Source organism: Leuresthes tenuis, unplaced genomic scaffold (genome assembly GCF_036924035.1).
Source record: "Leuresthes tenuis unplaced genomic scaffold, fLeuTen1.0.hap1 SCAF_15, whole genome shotgun sequence".
Classification (NCBI taxonomy): domain Eukaryota; kingdom Metazoa; phylum Chordata; class Actinopteri; order Atheriniformes; family Atherinopsidae; genus Leuresthes; species Leuresthes tenuis.
In genome coordinates, this window is record NW_027325369.1 from 29,896,632 (window position 1) to 29,914,179 (window position 17,548).

Genomic DNA, 17,548 nt, shown 5'->3' on the forward strand with positions numbered 1-17,548 from the left:
CCACCGCCGCTTATCAGATTCAGGTCATTAGTTTTCTTAAAGGAGTCTTTCTGATTTGTTTCTCTTGATAACAGCGCGTAATGTTTGCTGGCTGCACGTGAACCGAAGCGCATGAACATCAGCAAACAACTTGCAAAAAGGGAAAATCAAGTATTTAGTCCAAAACACCACAAAAAACGTAACAATAATCATATAACGTTAAAAAATACAAGTGATTTTCCTCATGGCTCCTCACGTAAAATAGTTTAAGCCGCTTTCTCTGTAGGACTTTTGCTCCTTTTTGTACCAGTTTTGGGACTTTTCACTGTTTCTACATTTGTTCTACAGAAAAAGCAAAAAAAAAGTTAAAAAAGAAGAAATATCTGAATAACATGTGTACGTTCATACAGTTTTATTTTAGAGGCTCAGCGGTGACAGTTAAAGTTATGCAGCCGAAGGTTTATTCTCAGAGGGTTTAAAATAAACATTTCACATTTGAATAAAATACTCCTAAAAAGGAACGTTTGATAAGCAACATGTCTGATGGTTATTACATTTGAAATTTTCCATCAGCCCAGTTTGGCCCCCGTGTTGTCACCATGACTTTGGCCCCAAATTGGATATTTAGTTTAAGGTGTTAAATATTTGCTGTAAAGTCGCTTGAATCGGGAACATTTACCCTGAACGAAAAGCCTATCAGTGTGTGAACGCCTGTGTGTGTGTCAAACCCGTCGTCTCACTCCCTCGCGCGCTCCTCCAACCTGCGCACGCCTCTCCCTCTGTCTCTCCGCATGCACTTCAAAGCTGCACTTCAAAGTGGGCTCGAGACAAGAGTTGTTGTTCTTTCCTCCTGGTGGTGCCACGCGCCTCGCACCGTCGTCATCAGCCCAATGCCTCGAGGATTCTTGGTGAAGAGGAACCGGCGAGGTTCGGTGTCATACCGGTCACGAAACAGCAGCAGCAGCAGCAAACCTGAGGCGTCGGACCGGGACAACTCTGAAGCCGCACGAGCCGCGAACCCGGTGTTGAGCGCTTTCCCGTTTGAGCGTCCAGATGGAGACATTCCGGAGTCCCGCGAGGACCCTGCAGGTGTCAGGGAGGCGTGGAGCCCGCACGTGGAGTCAGCGCTGGAGGCAGAGGCTGACCGGCGCGCGCAGTTACCGGAGACCGAAGACCAGGTGAGCGAGGTGGACATTCTGAGTCTGGATGGTGATGTGTCCTGCTTCTACCCCCCTCCGCCTCCACACCACCCAACATTAACGGAATCCTGCAGCCCGGTTAAACCGGTGGGCACGAGGCTGCTGGAGCAGCACGAAGAAGGAGAAAAGCAGCCGTCGTTCCCCGGCAGATCCCCGGAGTTACCAGACCTCCCGTTCCTGGTGACCCCCACACCCACCTCAGTGTCCGCTTCTATCGAGAGGCTCCTCGCGAACAGCAGCCGCCACCACGCGCAACCCTACGGTCACAATGACCCCAGTATATCTCACGTGCACTTGTTCCCACCACTGACACTGATGACCCAGGAGCAGCATCACGCGGCGAGAAAACGCTCTTTCCTCGAGCCGGATCACCACAGCAAACAGCACCACAAGCAGTCGGCTTCAAAGAAGCCCAAAGTGACCCGGAAGCTGAACTTCGAGGATGAGGTCACCACCTCGCCGGTTCTGGGTCTGCGCATCAAGAAGGAGAGCCCCGAGCTCAGGAGGCCGCGGGAGAAGTCGTCTGCTCCCGCCGGGGCTCAGCCGCTGGGGGAGTTTATCTGCCAGCTTTGTAAGGAGGAGTACCCCGACCCCTTCTCCCTCGCGCAGCACAAATGCTCCCGCATAGTGCGCGTGGAGTACCGCTGTCCCGAGTGCGACAAAGTCTTCAGCTGTCCCGCCAACTTGGCCTCTCACCGGCGTTGGCACAAACCTCGTCCGGTAAACAACCAGGGAGCAGAGACCCAAACAAACAGGGGCCAGCCGTTAAAAGAGGCACGAGGGCTAATTCAGCACGAGCGGCAGCCGGTGGAGATGGATGGCAAGGAGAACGAGCTGCTGCGCACGAACACCAATCAGCACCAAGGAGCGCTGGACAGCTCCCGTCTCAGGCGCGAGCCGTCCCTGCTGCTGCTCCACAGTCAGTCACGGGACAGCCCCGACAGCAACAGCCTCGCGCCTCCTCACTACGACCCTTCTGCTCATTACCGGAACCCGGCTGAAGGCTGTGGTGACCTGCAGCAGCACGCGAGAGCTGCAGACAGCCCTCCACCGGGCCTCCTGCTACTGAACAGTAATCCTGACGAGCGTGCGGAGCTGCCGCCGCCGCCGTCACTCACGCACCCCCCATTACCGTTTGTCCAGTCGTTACCGGAGGATGAGGTGTACGAGTGCCGTTACTGTGGGAAGAAATTCCGCCGACAGGCTTACCTTAGGAAACACCTGGCGGCGCACGAGATGACAGCACGAGCGTCGCCCCCTCCCACATCTTACAGCCAGGCGCGCGAGACCAACGGGGGCCAGAGCCAGGTGTTCCTGTGTCACCTGTGCGGCGCGCGCTTCCCGTCGGTCGAAATCAGGGACAAGCACCGTCTGTGGCACGCGATGAGGGACGAGCTGCTGGCGGAGACTCTGGGGGGAGGACGCAGAGCGGACGTTTTCCACGCGCACAGAGAAGAGAGCAGCGCCGGCGATTGCGAGCAGCAGCAGATCTTCACGTGCAAGTACTGTCCATCCACCTTCTTTAGCTCACCGGGGCTCACGAGACACATCAACAAGTCTCATCCCACGGAGAACCGGCAGGTGATGCTGCTGCAGATGACAGTGCGGCCGTAAAAACCCAGAAAATCATCCGGAAAAACGATCAGTGATCGATTATCATGAACGGGAACCAACTAAATGTGGCTGTCGACGTGCACGTTTCTGTCAGTTTTGTCACCGTGCCTTTATTTAGAAGCTTAATTTAAATCCACAATCACGACGTGAGTCAAATTAAAGCAACTGTAAACTAACTTTTACTTGTTTTTATTTAATTTTAAATGATTAAATCTATCGCTGGAGCTGTCCACGGTGCTGAAACTACATGACAACAAACGTCGCCTTTTAACCTGTAAGTGAATCACAGTCGCTGTCCACGGTGCTGAAACAAACCCGCAAAGGTGCCAGTGACGGTACTTTTTTAAAAAATTGGACATTTGCCATCTTTTACACATCCCACAATGAGGTTCTCTTGGACCTATACCGGACATGTTACATGACTGATTTGGTATTAAAATATGTCACTTTAACAGTTAGTTAGTGACCATTAACTTCAGGAACAACATGCCCTGGAAAAAATGTTGATTTGGAAGAATTGAACCAAGAAGGAATAAATTTAAATATACACAAGTAATGACTACACTGAGGTGTAGGAGGAGTCTGATGAAAACTGTACTCACATTTTTAAACATGATTTCATGTAAAGTTTATAATAAAAAAAAAGGTGAAACAATCAGACCGTAACATGCCTTTCATAGTAACTGTGTCAATTAACTTCTCAGCTCTATATTTTCATACAAAAATGAAGCATTTTATGTTAGTACAGCTGGTTATAAAATGTCTTGTGTTTACCAATTATACAGTATGGTTAAAAATATTTGCTAAATGCCTTTATGATGCTAAAAATATATATACGTGTGGTTCTATGAAGCCTGTACAGTACTATTTTGATATGGTTCAAGTTTAATGTGGAATTTATTCAAAGTTATTGTCAATAAATGTTCATACAGTCTGATCAATGAGCGGTGTGATTGGCTGATTATTGCTTCTTTTTAAAAAATCTGATACACAAACATTCAATATGTGAGTCAGGCAGCGGCCACCGGTACCAGTCGTTTATTATCAAAGTCCATCATCGCACAATCACACTGTGTGTGTCTGAAACAGATGTTACACATGTTTACATACTACAGGTTTGACAGTAACATAGTTTGTGGATTGTGTGCGTGCATGTGTGTCGATACAACTGGTGAAAACATGCAGTTAGTACTGAACTGGTGTCATGCACTTTGTATATCAGTAGTTACATCAGCTGCAGCTCGAACGAGGAAGAAGTCAGACTTGTTCTTCTCATCGGACAACATAGAGGTAAAAGTTGGGACAAAAAGTCTGAACTGTGGCAATTTCTCTCCTTTGGGAAACTTGAGCAGAATTTTGGTTGCTGCTAATCAAGAGATTTTAAACATAATTGAGTTAATTGCCAAAAACGCAATCTTGAAGAGTATTTACAGTCTATAAAACTATATTTTCCAGGAATAATTAAAGCATTATCAAGGCTAAAATTATAAAATGGAATCACAAGTGTTAATATAAAGAGCATGGGGGAGTGTTAAAGTGGTGTCGCTGTTATGTTTTAGTTGTTGGGACAGAGTTGGTGATGCAGACTGAACAGGCTCCAGCTGTCTGTGTTTTAACATTATATAATAAATCTGTGGTCCATATACAGCAGGTACAGGTCAGATCAGGCCCAGGACACAGGTGGTTGTAGCAATAAATGGTGCTTCAACTTCAGCAATAATAACCGCTACAGAAATACTTTAAAGGGACAATGCTCAGCTGACGTCAAATACAGAAAAGTAACAGAATTAATTTGACCTCATTACATAATGGCATTTGTAAAAATGAACAAATTCAACCCGACAGAATGGGTTGAAACAAAAAGAAAAAGTTGTATAATCCCTTTCTTCTCTAAAGAGAAACTATGAGACATAAACTAAAACAGTGTAACAGAAAATACAGACCCTTCAAGCTGTGAAATCTGCAAAAATTGACCCATATTTTCCAAATACAGATCTCATGTATACAAACTTTCTGAATATTGGCCTTACTGGCCATGAAAAACACCAAAAAGAAGTCATGTTGAATGAACTTAAGAGAGCTCAGTCCAGACGATCCCTAAAAAAAAAAAATACAGCTTGGATCTTTACAGAGAAAAATCAAACTCTTTCAGGTCTCAGGTGAGGTTTTGGGCTACAAATGAAAAATATTTCAAGTAAATAAACAAGCTAATTTGTCAGTTTTTTACTGGACTAGTGGAGTGCATAATTCATGGGTTGCATGCTGATGCCCTTTAACCACAGGCAGAATTGGGGATGTGTCCAAACACAGAAGCAGATTAAATGTTTAAACCAGAAATAAAGGGAGCTACACCCCCAACTTTTCCCCATTAAATTGCTCCTTTAGCAGTGTGCCAAACTCTGAAATCCCACATCGGAATTCATAAACCCAACAGTTTAAGCTAGTAGTTGGTTAAGATTTTGACATCCATCCCAGTCCGTCTCCCCCGCCGACAATAACTCATGTTTAGGGGGGAAAAACAGAGCGTCACTTACAAATATTACAGTCAGACTGTGATAAGTAAGTGTGTGAAAACAAAATGACCTTTACATTTCGGTTTATGAAAGAGGAACTGTGGTAGTGTAAAATCTTGTAGTGTCAACTTATCATTACTCGTATTTATTCATTTCTTTTTAGCAAATATGTCATCTGAGGTTAAACCACAGTTTGGCTTTGGCAGCTATTCTCACATAATCGTATATACACAACAAGCTTCCTTACACTGTACACATTCTTAAAGATATCCTCTCTATATATATATATTTATACTCATACACATAGATATACAGCGCAGAGAACAAAGAGAGAAAAGCTGTGGTTTCTTGCCTTAGTGTGACTAAAAATACAGCATATGACATTCCTGCTTGAGTGAAGACAGAGTAAAAAAAAAAGAACATAAATCCAATGAACATCAGTGCTCGTCCACATTTTACAGCATGAACTGAAAACCAAAAACAAAACAAGTGCTTCCTCTTTTTGTCTCGTTTATGTTATAGAGAGCGTTTACTCTCCTTATTCAAGGACAAACAACTCATTTGTCCTCATTTTAGAGGGAAGGTCAGCTCACGTTCAGTCCCATAAGCTCAGACTGGGGATTTTCTTCTTAAAATATTTGGCTTGAGTACATCAACGCATCCTGTTTGTTTCTTAAATAAATTGCTATAACGTACAATGAGGACTGATTAGAACCAACCTCCCGTCATCAATCATTAAAAACTGATGCAACAAAACAAAAATAGACCTACTTTGCTTTCTCCATGCAACCCTTAACAGCCTCGACTCCTGTTTGCTTCTTATACAAACACTCCTGCTTCTGTCTGTACATGCTCACACACACACCTCAACTTCAGTACAAATATAGATTCCTCACGACCAGACAGGCACACAGTTTCTGCAGTTTTCCTTCACTGAATGTGGGCTCATACTGTCTGAAAGCAGCGCATTATGTGGCACATTTCTGGAGTCCTGGTTAAACTGGCATTTGTGCGCTTTTCTAACATTGGCACATGTAGTTATTAACTAATACTGCACCGCTTGGGATGAACTATCTGAGCAAATCCCAGCGTGGTTGTTTAGAAGCTAAGCTGCAGATATACATGGCAGAATACTATCAGGTGGATATTTGAGTGTAACAGAGCATGAGTGAGTGGTCTGAGCTGAAAATACTGAGGGAGCTGGGACGAGATGAAGCCCATCAACACCGCCGATGCTTATGTACAGTTATGAGAAACCCAGTAATGATTTTTCCTGGTGAAAACAACGTATGTGGAGTCCAAATTTCCAAGTTATCTCAATTCTGATTGGCTCATATGGGGACAGTGTTTGTGCTGACTGAACCATGTCATGTGAAAAGCTCATGTCTTATTGGCAGATCCAGAGGAGCGTCGCAGCTTCATCGACATGCGGCTCTTGCTAGTTCGAGGAGACATGGGGGACGCCGAGTCGCTCCCGGCCTCCCCAAGAGCCGGACTTTCTCCCCGAAGAATCTCTAGGCAGGAGCCTGAGGAGGGCAGGAGGAGGAGGTGTGGGGGGAGAGATGTTATGGGAGGATGGGTGAGGCAGGGGAGGGGAGGGTGGATAAGCAGAAAAAGGATGAAGGATCAACGATAAAATTACATCTTAACCCATGATGGTCTACTGAGCCAGACTGCAGATTTTCAGACACACAGACAAATGAAGGACAACATGAAACCTCTAAAAGACTCTTTCTGCTCAGTTTCTATTGTGTTTCTTCGTTCCCTAAAATCACCAGACATGTTTATGACCCAAAATAGAGCGACCTTTCTTTATCTATTTGATCATTACAAGAGCAAAGATGAGCTTAAGATGAACAAAATACATTTTCTTTTTAAATCAGCCTAAAAATGAATGTATGGGAAACAAATTAGCATTTCTAACAGCTCAAAAATCTCTGATCGAGTTCTACAACGTACAGAAAAAAAGGATGAAAGAAGCTATCAGAAATGATCGGGATGATCATCCTGCAGTGCGACTCTAACCAGCTGGAACGTAGCATATAATGACAAGTTGATCAACGTGACGGTGGCGCCGAACAGTGTAATCAGAACCAAACGAGCAAGACGCCGCTTGAAAATAAGAAGGAAATCTAGCTGAGTGGCTTATTCATCCTACTAGTATCTTATAAGACTGAACATTGTTCGCATTATAAAGTAGATAAACTTTTCAATAATAAAATATTTACTCGCTTGAGCCTATCCTGACTTTGCTAACTTGATGCTTCAGCTTAAAATATCGTAAATTAACTCGATAACAGAATTTACCTAAAAAGCCGAGCACATTTTCTGCTTTAAAACACGTTCTTCAAAGCTTCAAATATAAACGTGTCGTAGAGGGAACTGTGTCTCACAGCAAAATGCTGATGATGAAATGGTTTAACAAACGGCTCAATCTACACTCTGAATGCCAGCTGGAATTCAGCTCCTGCTGTGTTCGGTTTGTCTTTTAGCGGCAGTGCAGCTCTACGGCGTTCTTACTGTGGAACATTGTAAAACTAAACTTTCTATCCACAATGCATACCATTCACAACTAGCATGAAGAACCTTCTGCTTCAGACCTTTCCCCTTCACCCTGAGCATGGTGAAGCTGTCAAGTGGTTTAGGGACCATTAGATACATAACACTATGCTCCTCTGATGAGGAAAGTAAAGGAAAAATAAGGAAAGGTAAGGAAAGGAAAAGAAAGGGAAAATAAGGAAAGGAAAGATAAGGAAAGGAAAAGAAAGGGAAAATAAGGAAAGATAAGGAAAGGAAATGAAAGGAAAAATAAGGAAAGATAAGGAAAGGAAAGGAAAGGAAAGGAAAGGAATAAAGGAAATGAATGGAGAGGAGAGGGGAGAAAAGTATGGAAAAGGAAGAATAAGGAAAAGAGCACAGGGAATTTTCGGATAACAGGAAAGGACAGAAGAAAGGAGATTAAAAAAAAGTTCAAGGATAAAAGGGGGAAGGAGAGAAGAGCAGGGGCATGGGATTAAAAGAGGAAAAACGGAGAATAAATTATTGAAATAAAAAACAAGAAATGGTGGTTACACAGAAAACAGATCAAATCATTCAACAGACGGGATGAGAAGACACAACACTGTTAACATGAGCGACAACAGGAAACATCGTGTTAGTTCACACATATCCATCCAAACAGCCTGTGTAGATTAAACCTGGCTTACCCACGTTCAATCAATAAGTCAAATCAATAAGCTACATCATATCAAAACCAGGAGGAGAGGATCATACATGGTAAGAGGTTAGAGGTCAAGTTTCACCAGGTCAGTGTGACGTCGCAGGTTAACAGAACGACCATGAAAATTAATGAGCGGGCGGACGGACAGAAGAGCAGAAACCTCTCAGCGTTAGAAAAGGATGGCTCACTTTCACCAAGGCACTGAGTGCAGTCCGGTCTGGTATTTATGGTGGTAATAAAGACCAAAACAGAGGTAAAACAGCTGGATTCACAGAAAAGTCTCAGTCTAAATATGTTCGCTGAACTAAGCCTGTCAGTTGAAAAGTTTCATTGAATTTCTAAGCTTAAAAATCATATTTTCCTGGCAAAATGATACAAGAAGTAGCAAACTACCCTCAGTTATGAGCTGAAAGTGACACCACCTTTCAGAGAGGAGGAGTAATCTGCCTTTTACACACACAGACCTGCTTAAAGTGTAGAACACACAAGGGAAGAAACAGAGATGAACACAACGTGGTGGAAGAATCGAAGGAGAGCAAAAGTTAGGCTGAAATGTCAGAGGGAAGAGCCAATCAGAACGGAGCGTGTCAGTCATGTGACCAGGCTTACCTTTTAGCTATAGGCATACAGTGAGACAAAACGATCTATAAGGAGGGAGGGGGACAAAAGAAAAACCAAACAAAAGGAAACAAAACATAAAAAAAGAAGAAGAAAGGTAAAATAAATTATGAAATTGGTGAAATTAAACAAAAGAAAAACAGAAAAAAGAGAAGAATCATCATTGTGTTGTTAAGGGAGGGGCGCTGCATGTTAACACAGGTGGAGGACTGAAAGATTAGAGATGTTGGGGTGCTGCAGTCATTTGTGCAGGGTTCATTTCAAAGCACAGGATCATTTATTCACCAGACTTTGCACACATAGCTCTGAACTTATTACGCACATACAGCATCAGGGCTTTTATATCCTATTTATGCAGAAGCTGTGTAGAAAAGCGTGTGTAAGAAGCCTCAGTTCTTATTAACTTTCTGATCCCGTGCTCTGAAACTGAACCCAAATCACACACAAATACAGAGAAATTTATATCCCAAATAGAAAATCATCAGTGAACATTTTGTGTGCATCAGGTTGTGCCAGATGTTATTCAGCCTCAAAGCAGGTTGATGATTATAATTATTAAACAATTATTGATTTCTCTGCCAGATTAGCTGGTGAAATGAAGAGCCAAGAAAAACAACTCCAACAGTGACTGCGTCATACAGTTGTGCTCGTTTACATTATATACATCTATATCTGATAACTAAGTGGCTTACCTGCAGATTTAAGTGATTGTAAATAACTGCCATGCTGATTTAATTGGATTAAACGTGAGTCAAAGGACAACCTTTATCACACAGTTCAGTGTGATGAACTTAGCAGGATGCATATGAGGGTCATAAATATGACTCCCACGTGCATGCCTGGCATCTTTACGGCTGATCAGATGTCAGCTAATTCCTCAGAGACACTCTGGATAGAGAATAAGGCCAACCTCAGCTTTGAATGGAAAACAGATCTCATCAGCCACTGTGAGCTGCCAAAGTGTGTGTGCTGCAGATCTAACCTAATCTGGAGAATTAATACCCCCAAAATATAACGTGTATTTACAAAAAAAAACCAAGAAAATGAAACTCGGTTTGGATTTTCTCTTAAGTAAGTGATGTGAGAGGGCGGTTTTATTAAGTTTATGAGTCACTAACACGCAGCCACCAAGCTACAAACGTGGCTGTTGGCGTAATATTTGTGATCTTTACCGACGGGCCTTACCTGCGTCAGATGGCAGGTGAGTGCAGGGAGCGGGGCTGTAGACTCGTGCTGCGTAATCCTCAAATGGGGTTGGCTCCTGGTGGTGTTGCACTATGGTCTCAAGGTATCGGGCTCGCTCCTCATAGCTGAGGTCAAAGGTCAAGGCCAAACCCCAAAATAACACATTTTTTTCCACACATGAAACATAAGTCAGTCTGTTAATTAGTTCAGTCATTCACACATTACATTTAATAGTTCATATCAGCATCTGTGCGGTGGCTATGTAAAACTATGTAGTGGAAGTCAACAGAGTAACATGTCCATCAAACTGGACCTGCGTCCTTCTCCCGAAATACGTTCAGAAGTGGGGAATCAATGGAAGTATGTCCAAGCATGCTCCTAACTTCCTCTGTGGGAGATCACGGGACATGTAAGTGAAGGTGAATTCACTGCACAGACACTGGTTTTAAGTTACCCGAGTGGTGATAGGTCATAAAATCAGGATTTAATTAGAGCAGCGTGACAGTCCAGAAATGCTTGAAGTGAATTGTCTTTTCTGAAAAAAGGAAACTAAAAATATGTGAATGAGAGCAGCTTTACTTGGAATTAGGCTGTGTTAATATGCATTAATGTTGTTACAAAGCTATGGAACTGTGGCACATGTGCTGAGTGCCTTGGTACATTTAAGTCTAGCTGAGCATTAACATGTAAAAACAAAAAAGGTTACAGTTGCTGATATATAATAAAAAAAATTAAAAAAAAGTGATGCTTTTGTCCCTGAGGACATCACCGTTTCAGCCATTTCTCAGATGAGGAGCCATAGCACCACACAAAACTCCTTCTGGAGTTGGGACTTTTCTCTCAAAAGTACGTCGTTATGCCATAAAAATTCATATCAAGCTAACAAAGATGGAGCATTGCAATAAAACGGCACTGGGTGAGAACAGTTGACAATCCTGACAAATGGTGGGACAGAGACCAGAAACACTTCTCTCTTGTTCTTTGGGGTCAGGACCACGAGATTAATAGACAGGAGTGGATGTCTTAAAGGGGCTTAAGAGACACAGATATATATTTATTTCTCTTTAATACATTTCCACTGTGGCTGCACTGGACAAAAAAAGACACCACCACACACAAACTGGGCAAAAGAAAGGCTAATTCTGTGACATTTTGTTGGTTTTCTCTGAGGTCTAAAAGGGTCATTGTATAGATTTATTGTTGCCCTTTAACTAAACTCATTCTGACCCATTTAAAACAACAAAGGGAGCTCAGACAAAGACCGAAGAACACTGAAGAAGCTAGTGTTGAATACAGGGACTGCTGGAGTGCCTGTTTACAGGGTTAAAACTTCTCTTCTTTTTCTATAAAATATGTATTTAATGCTCATTAATCATAACATCATGAAACAAAATTAAATATAATGACAAAGCATACCGTGTTTACTCATTTAAAAGGATTTATCAGAAAACACTGCATGCAACGCAGGGCGATTACCTTCAAGTTTCTAAATGAATTTACAGTGAATACGACCAACTGAAAAAAAACAACTCTCTTCTATCACAGTGATTAATTCAAAGAGAAGGGTTCAGGGATTCAGTGGAGAGCAGAGTAAATGGAAACCAGGACTTCTATTGGAGATAACCTCATTGATAGAATGACATTTGCCCTCTCTTCCTCAGTCCCTCTCATACATCCGACCACAATGACAGCCATATGCAGCTGTTACAGCCTCCCGGACACACACTCAAACAGTCCAGCCTCATCATCCTCCAATAGTATTACAATTTGCTCAGTGAGCTCCAATAACAGGGGTTTTAAATGAGAGCAGAGTGTTTATGTGTTTGTGTGCCTGTATTTGATAAAGCCGGCCGTATGTGTGTATGCAAGTGCATGAGTTAATGTCTGAGTGAGTGACGGGATTAGGCCAATGAATCCTCAGAATGAAATCTGTGTGTTTGTGCCTCAGCATGTGTGCGGCGGCCTCTTGAATGGGTCGGCCCTCTGTAATAGCGCCCATGGGTTTTCTATTGGGTTAGAGAGCTGCTCTATGGGCCTCAGAATGAGAAAGATTCAGGTCTAATGGTAACTGATTCGGTTAGAGACAATGATAATAACAACAATATGGCTCCTTTAAAGTGCAGGAGAAAGGAGGCGGGTGGAGGTCGCTGGAAACTTAAGTCTTACATCTACCATACTTTATTTCACAGGAACTTATTGTTTCAAAAACAGTTTTCAAGTCTTCATACTGAGAAAGTGAGGAAAATGAAGGAGGGGGGGTTAGGGGTGCAAAGAAAGTGAGATGTTGACAGAGGAAGAGAACTTGTAAAAAGACGATGGGAGACAGCAGGAGTGAAGAAGAAGAGGGGTGAGAATCCTGCAGTGAATCGCAGAGGAGTTGAGAGGGGAGGAGGATATTTAAGTAACAACACAAAGCAGTGTGAGTGTGAGTGTGCACGTCACCCAGAGAGCGCTGAGAGAAGAGCAGCGCAGTCTCAATGTGATCTCACCGCTTGCCTTTTCCTGCTTCCCGCTCCCCTACATCGCACCTACTTCCCCCTTTGCTTGGTGGATGTGTTTGTGAGCGGGATGTAATGCAATTAGGAACAAGCAAACCACACCTAATCATCTTCATATCACGTTTTAATAATGTGCGGCTCCATGGAGCAGCGGGGGAGGGGGAGGACAGAGTTTGTGAAAAGGCTGCTGTGTCGTAGTTTCCGAGAAGGTGAAAAAGGTTGAAAGGACACCTGCTGGAAAGAAAGAGGTCACCGGAGACGGGGTAATACAGGGAAGGAGGAGAAAAACATACAGAAACTTGGTGCCACTGCTGAGATAAACGACAAGAACATCATTTTACTGTTCTACTCTTTCTCTTTGCCTGCCTCCTGTAAGCCTTTGTCCCTCTTTGTTCCTCACAGCGAGGGTTTCTCCCTGTGGACTCGTGTCACTGTGGCACAAACTTCCCACTGTGAAGAAGCAACATCATGAGGGACTAATATGCAAAACTCACATTAGCTGTGAAATCCCCTCCACAGCTAAGGTGGAGGAGAACAGGCTGCACACACTACAGATCGTATTCCAGGAAAGACTTGCAAAATGAAAAAGCACCCAGTATTATCAAGAAAATGGACTTAAAGTATCAAAACTACTGAAACTGATATGTACAAGGTGGAGTTGAGTTATACTGAGCAACGAATAATAACATTTATTATGGTTTAATGTGTTTGATTCACTTTTTCTAATTGTTGAGGGAAACAATCTTTGAAGACTTGTAATCGAGCACAGTCCAGAATACTCGTCCACAAGTATTTGAGATATTTAAAGGTTTTGCAGCTTGTTTCACGCCGTCTTTTGGCCCGTTTATACGGGGTCGAACTCCGTGGTGGTGGTGCACTCTTTTATTCTGCAGCCACGGTAGCCCAAGATGACTTTAATGGAAGTCAGAGGAAAACCTTTCTATCTAAGAAACCCAGCTGCTTTCTGGAAACAAGTGGAGTGATGAAGTTAGAACTGAATTAAATCAACTAGCAGAAGATCCAGTAAAATGACATCACACCAGATGAAAAGATGGTGGTTTCTAGAAGGTCATAATGATCCTAAAGCCCTCTAAATCCAATATGGACTACTTCAAGAGCTGAAGGCTCTGACAATGGCTGTCAGAGTCTCCCAAATTAAATACTTCACATCTGTGGATGAAACTTAGAAGAGGGTGCTTGCATGTTATCAAAAGTCTCACAGAAAAACTGGTTCATGCATTTCTTACTTCATGATTGGATGACTGCAATTCTTTGTTATTATTATTCTCTGAAAAGCCTCCAGCTGATCCAAAATGCTACAACCAGGGATCATTTAGTTTTAGCTTCTCTTCATTGGCTCCCTGTTAAATTCAGAATAGATAGGTTCTGGTTCTGATGGAGGTTTCTTGCAGAGTTTCTTCCTCTTCTCGTGTGTGCTCGATGGGATACTGAACAGAAGAGAAGATTTAAACCAATCCTTTGGGTTTCCCCAGCTGGTAAACTTCTAATGAACTGGACAAGTTTGGGTTTTAATGAATTTGACTGAATTGGATTATAATTGGATTACAATGAATCTGAACTGGATTATATCTGAAGTGCCTTGACTTGGCTTTAATTTATGTATTGGTGCCATATAATTAAAACGCTGAAGTGAAACCCCCCAATAGGAGTAGTGAAAGGCTGTAAAAAGGGTTTATAAACTGGGATTCTTGGTAATTACAGACAGCTCAGGCTGTCCAAAGCTTTGCTTCAAACTCTTCCCTTTTTGTTGAGTTGATCCATTAATGGATATAAATAAAAGAAGAACCTTTACTGAAAAGATCTTAAAATGACTCATAAATGTCAGGCTACATAACCGTGTGTTTCTACAAGCTTTTCTTTATTCTTATTATTCTGTATGTCTTTTTGACTACTCCTACACGCTTTACACTATTTCAGCCATTCAAGTATCACAATATTGAGCTAATTCAGGAGATGGGTGCTGCAGAAAATTCTGGATTTGTGGGCGGAGACTGCTTGCACCATGAGTTGGGGTCCTCATAGCTTTAGTGCATTATAACCCAGAATGGCAGCTGAAGATTAAATCTCACACTGACCTTCATACTGAAGGCTGTTATAGCACACGACTGCAACTAAATGCACATATTTCCACGTTACTCTGGTCGAGAACATCTGATTCAAATGAACAGTTCTTCAACAACCCTCTGAAGGGCTTTTTCAATCAAGCATGTTGCAGCAAGGACTCGTGGAATGATTGCAGGGCTTTGTGCCCTCAGGTCCATTGAAAGTATCCGACAAAACTTTGCATTAAAAATGATTGTAGAAGTGCTGTTTAACCACATTAAATTGCCAATTTACTGCTTTCTACATGCATGTTTAGCTACCTTTTGTATCCTCAATGACCTCCATTTCCAGCACAATGTCTCCTGGTGACAAAAAGGCCAATAAAAAAATATTTAGCACTTTGGTTTTAAAACTTTAATGTATTTTGAAGCTTCAAACAAGTTATATTTATCAATCAGAAACAAATGAACAAACATATTATGTTGTTAGAGCATTTTTTTTCAAGTGTTAAAATTATTGGATGATACTTGAATTTTGGGTGGAGATTTCTGGCACCACGAGTAAGTATCCCTGCGAGTTTAGTGGCATATAAGTCACGATAAGGCACGGTATTATCACCTGTTATGATACTGATACAAAAGGGATTTATAGTTTGCTTTCAGTCATTATTTTACACTCTGATGCCGTAACACATTCAAATACTTTTGTTTAAATCTATTTTTTGTTGCAAAGCAGTAAAAATTAATTCACTTTAGTCTGAATTCAAGCTCAGGGGCACATATTTTAACAAAGTTACTAAGAAATACACAAGCATCGGTCTTTATTCTGGTAATTTTCAGGATTTTAAGTGAATTCTAACTTACATTTTACTTCTCTGAGGCTGAAATTCAGTTTTTGAATCAGGTGTTTAAAGTTAGCATGGATTCTAACTTTTATCTGTGTTCATACGGTCTTCATTTAAATCTTATTTTGTCGAACGTTTCGGGTGGTTTCTCCATATAAAAACGAGTTATTTTTTGTATTAAAACAGTGAGAGGTCAGTGGAAAGACGTTCACACATCTCTGCCTCCGTCTATCCCTGCTTCCCTCGATCCAAATGGCAGTCGCCGCTATGAAATCTCACGTAATTGAATTTCAGATGGCTGCTCTTATTAAGTCATTAGTGGAAAAATATCTCTTTCAAACAGAGAACGAGAGAGAAAGGGAAATTATGAGGGGAGAAAGACAGGGGAAAAGGGAGAAAAAGAGCTGAGCAGAGAAAGGCAGACAGAGAGGGGGTGGATAAAGAGGCTCTTTTGTGTCGAGTCAGAAACTCATTTTCTTGTGCGTGGCTGAAAAGAGAGGAGAGAGTGAAGTGTTCATGCCATCCTCAGCTCTCTTCCTCCCTCCCCCGCAGAGCAGTTCATTGTGGTGGAGTTCGACTCCTGTGATCACTTGAAACAGAGGGAGGCTGGAGGAGGAGAGGAGGCGACGTGAGGAGAAAGGGAGCTTGTTAGCACATTAGGAGCTGGGACCACTGCTGGGATGCATGTGTGTGTGTGTGTGTGTGTGTGTGTGTGTGTGTGTGTATGACAATGTTTGTCCACGTGTGTGTTTGTACAGTCTATATGTAGCTGAATGTAAGGAGCCAAACTGAGAGCAATAAAACCCTATAACCTCACTGCAATTATCAATACAATAGAGCTATCATCTACTTTTTGGCAGTGATTTTGAAATGATTGTAATCTATGAATCCCTTCAGAGTGGCGTTGTGCCACATCACAACATGATATGTACGTTTATGTCATTAAAACATGTCCACTTGTGACAGCAGTGATACAGCGACGCCGTGCATTAAGTGCAAAGAAAGATGCCCAAACGTGTCTCAGAGTGAGAGCAGCGTGTCGGCCTCTGAAGACGAGAGTTACTTCAATAGCAGGGAAGCGGTTTGGCTACAGGACCTAAAACCTCATAAAAACACAATTTTTTGGGAGCAATTGGGAGAAAGAAAACTGGTGGAAATAGAACAAACTTCTGTCACCACTTGAAGTAAAAACACACCACTGGGCAGAACCAGGCTATGAACAGGTGGGAGGAGGAGGTAAACCAATGACTTAACCACTTGTTGCCCCTCCTGTTACTGGAAGATGTCAATCTGAATGACGGAAAAGGAAAGCTTTCAGCCTCTGATTATACTGAAATAACTGACATATTAAGTAAAGATTCACAAGGTTAACTCACTTTAGCTAAAGTGTTCAACACTTATCTAAAACTGTGCATCTGGCATTTGTCTATCATCACAAATGCTTTGCAAATTTCCTTAAAAGGTCACGATATAATTTTGAGGCAAACTCCACCACAGACAGCAGTGAACTCAAACTTTTTCTCCTTGAAAGCCCCACACATGGATTCATCAGCTGGCTCCATCTTTCTTTCTCTCACATATTTCAGATGGTCAAATTAAATTTATCTGAGCACATATAAGAAATTCTTTATTAGATTAAAAACCTATTAAGAACACTTTAATAAATCATTCGTATCTATTCGTATTCAATCACATAACACGTGTTTGTCAGAACACCAAAACTGCATGTAACCATAAGTCCTGGTTTAATAATTAGTCAGTTGAAATGGAGACATACATGGATCACCAACCAGACTCTATACAAAGTGACTGTT

General features: G+C 42.3%; 2 protein-coding genes across 2 annotated transcripts in view; one reads left to right on the forward strand and one right to left on the reverse strand.

The window, feature by feature from the left end:
- The first annotated feature begins 828 nt into the window (after positions 1-828).
- Positions 829-4,088, forward strand: insm2 (insulinoma-associated 2). Its single transcript, XM_072365570.1, has one exon. It carries the CDS (start codon positions 870-872, stop codon positions 2,790-2,792), a length of 1,923 nt encoding a protein of 640 aa, XP_072221671.1. The 5' UTR covers positions 829-869; the 3' UTR covers positions 2,793-4,088.
- Positions 3,790-17,548, reverse strand: part of ralgapa1 (Ral GTPase activating protein catalytic subunit alpha 1) — a 66,236-nt gene continuing 52,477 nt past the window's right edge. Inside the window, exons 45-46 of the mRNA XM_072365569.1 lie at positions 10,329-10,453; positions 3,790-6,831 (exon numbers count right to left, since the gene is read on the reverse strand). Of these exons, the coding sequence (XP_072221670.1) occupies positions 6,686-6,831; positions 10,329-10,453 (271 nt within the window). The 3' untranslated portion in view covers positions 3,790-6,685. The remainder of the gene's footprint in view (positions 6,832-10,328; positions 10,454-17,548) is intronic.